At 43.4% G+C, this 1,186-nt stretch overlaps 1 protein-coding gene across 1 annotated transcript in view; it reads right to left on the reverse strand.

The window, feature by feature from the left end:
- LOC104471925 (atrial natriuretic peptide receptor 2-like) overlaps nt 1–1,186 on the reverse strand; it is a 34,452-nt gene that overhangs the window by 2,712 nt on the left and 30,554 nt on the right. The window contains 1 exon segment of the mRNA XM_010087432.1: nt 524–676. Coding sequence (XP_010085734.1) covers nt 524–676 — 153 coding nt within the window.

Below are 1,186 nucleotides of genomic sequence, written 5' to 3' on the forward strand. Positions count from 1 at the left end.
AAGGCAGAAAATGAGCATTTTGATTCCTTCATGTCAGCCCAAGGGGATTTAAAATAGAGAAGATATGATCTCTTCCTGAGACAATCTAAGCTGCTTTTAATTTGCAGATGCTGGGCTGCACAGCACATGTCCAACTCTGGCTGTCTATCAAGAAGGAACTGCAGTCACACATCAGCTTAGATCAGGAAGCTGGGAGTCTGAGAGTGAAGGCTAGATCAAAGAGTGAAGAAGCAACTTACTATTTTGAGAAGAAAATAGCTGTAAAGAATGAGTAACAAACCCAGAATGACAGTCCTCACTCACATCAGCAAAGGCACTGGATCTATGTGGTGTTTCCAATGTTATATTCCTCCTTGTGTTCCCGATATTCCAGGTATCAAATAATTTATTCTGTTGGGATGACCTCTGTGAGGTGTTCCATCCCATGTCAAGACATTAACTTCATTTTTAATGGAGATGCAATGCCACTACATAAACATTTGTTAAACCAGAGGAAGACTCTTTTGCAGCCCTCTCAACATACCTGAATGGATTCCTGCTCTTATCTTTAGGAGAGTGTTTGGCTTGTGTGGGATCGTAAAAGTCTTGCAGGTGTCCAGGAGGTCTAAAGCCATGCTTGCGATCTCACCGGCATGAAGGATCCCATTCTCTTTGGGTACTCCCGACACCACCATATCTTTACACACAATACAACTGTGTTAACCTTTGGCATTACACACAGATTTACCAAAGGATGCTGCTTAAGTTAGAAAAAAACCAGAATCATATAATCTTTTAGGTTGGGAAGAGACCTTTAAGATCATCAAGTCCAACTGTAAACCTAATGCTGCCAAGACCCACTAAATCACGTGCTTAAGCACTGTCTGTATAGCTGTGCCCAAAGAGCACAAGTGGTATTCGCCAGGGCTCAGTAGTGAGGCCAATTCTGTTTAATATCTTTATGCATAATCTGGACGAGGGGATCAAGTGCATCCTCAGTAAGTTTGCAGATATCCCCAAGTTGGGCAGGAGTGTTGATCTGCTTGAGGCTCTACAGAGGGATCTGGACAGGCTGGATCAATGGACCAAGGCCAACTGTATAAGGTTCAACAAGGCCAAGTTCCAAGTCCTGCACTTGGGTCACAACAACCCCACATGAAACACAAGCCCTATTTGTTCATATTCTGCTGCACAGTTGTGCCTGCTG

The sequence above is a fragment of the Pterocles gutturalis genome, unplaced genomic scaffold, assembly GCF_000699245.1.
Source record: "Pterocles gutturalis isolate BGI_N339 unplaced genomic scaffold, ASM69924v1 scaffold10641, whole genome shotgun sequence".
Lineage (NCBI taxonomy): Eukaryota > Metazoa > Chordata > Aves > Pterocliformes > Pteroclidae > Pterocles > Pterocles gutturalis.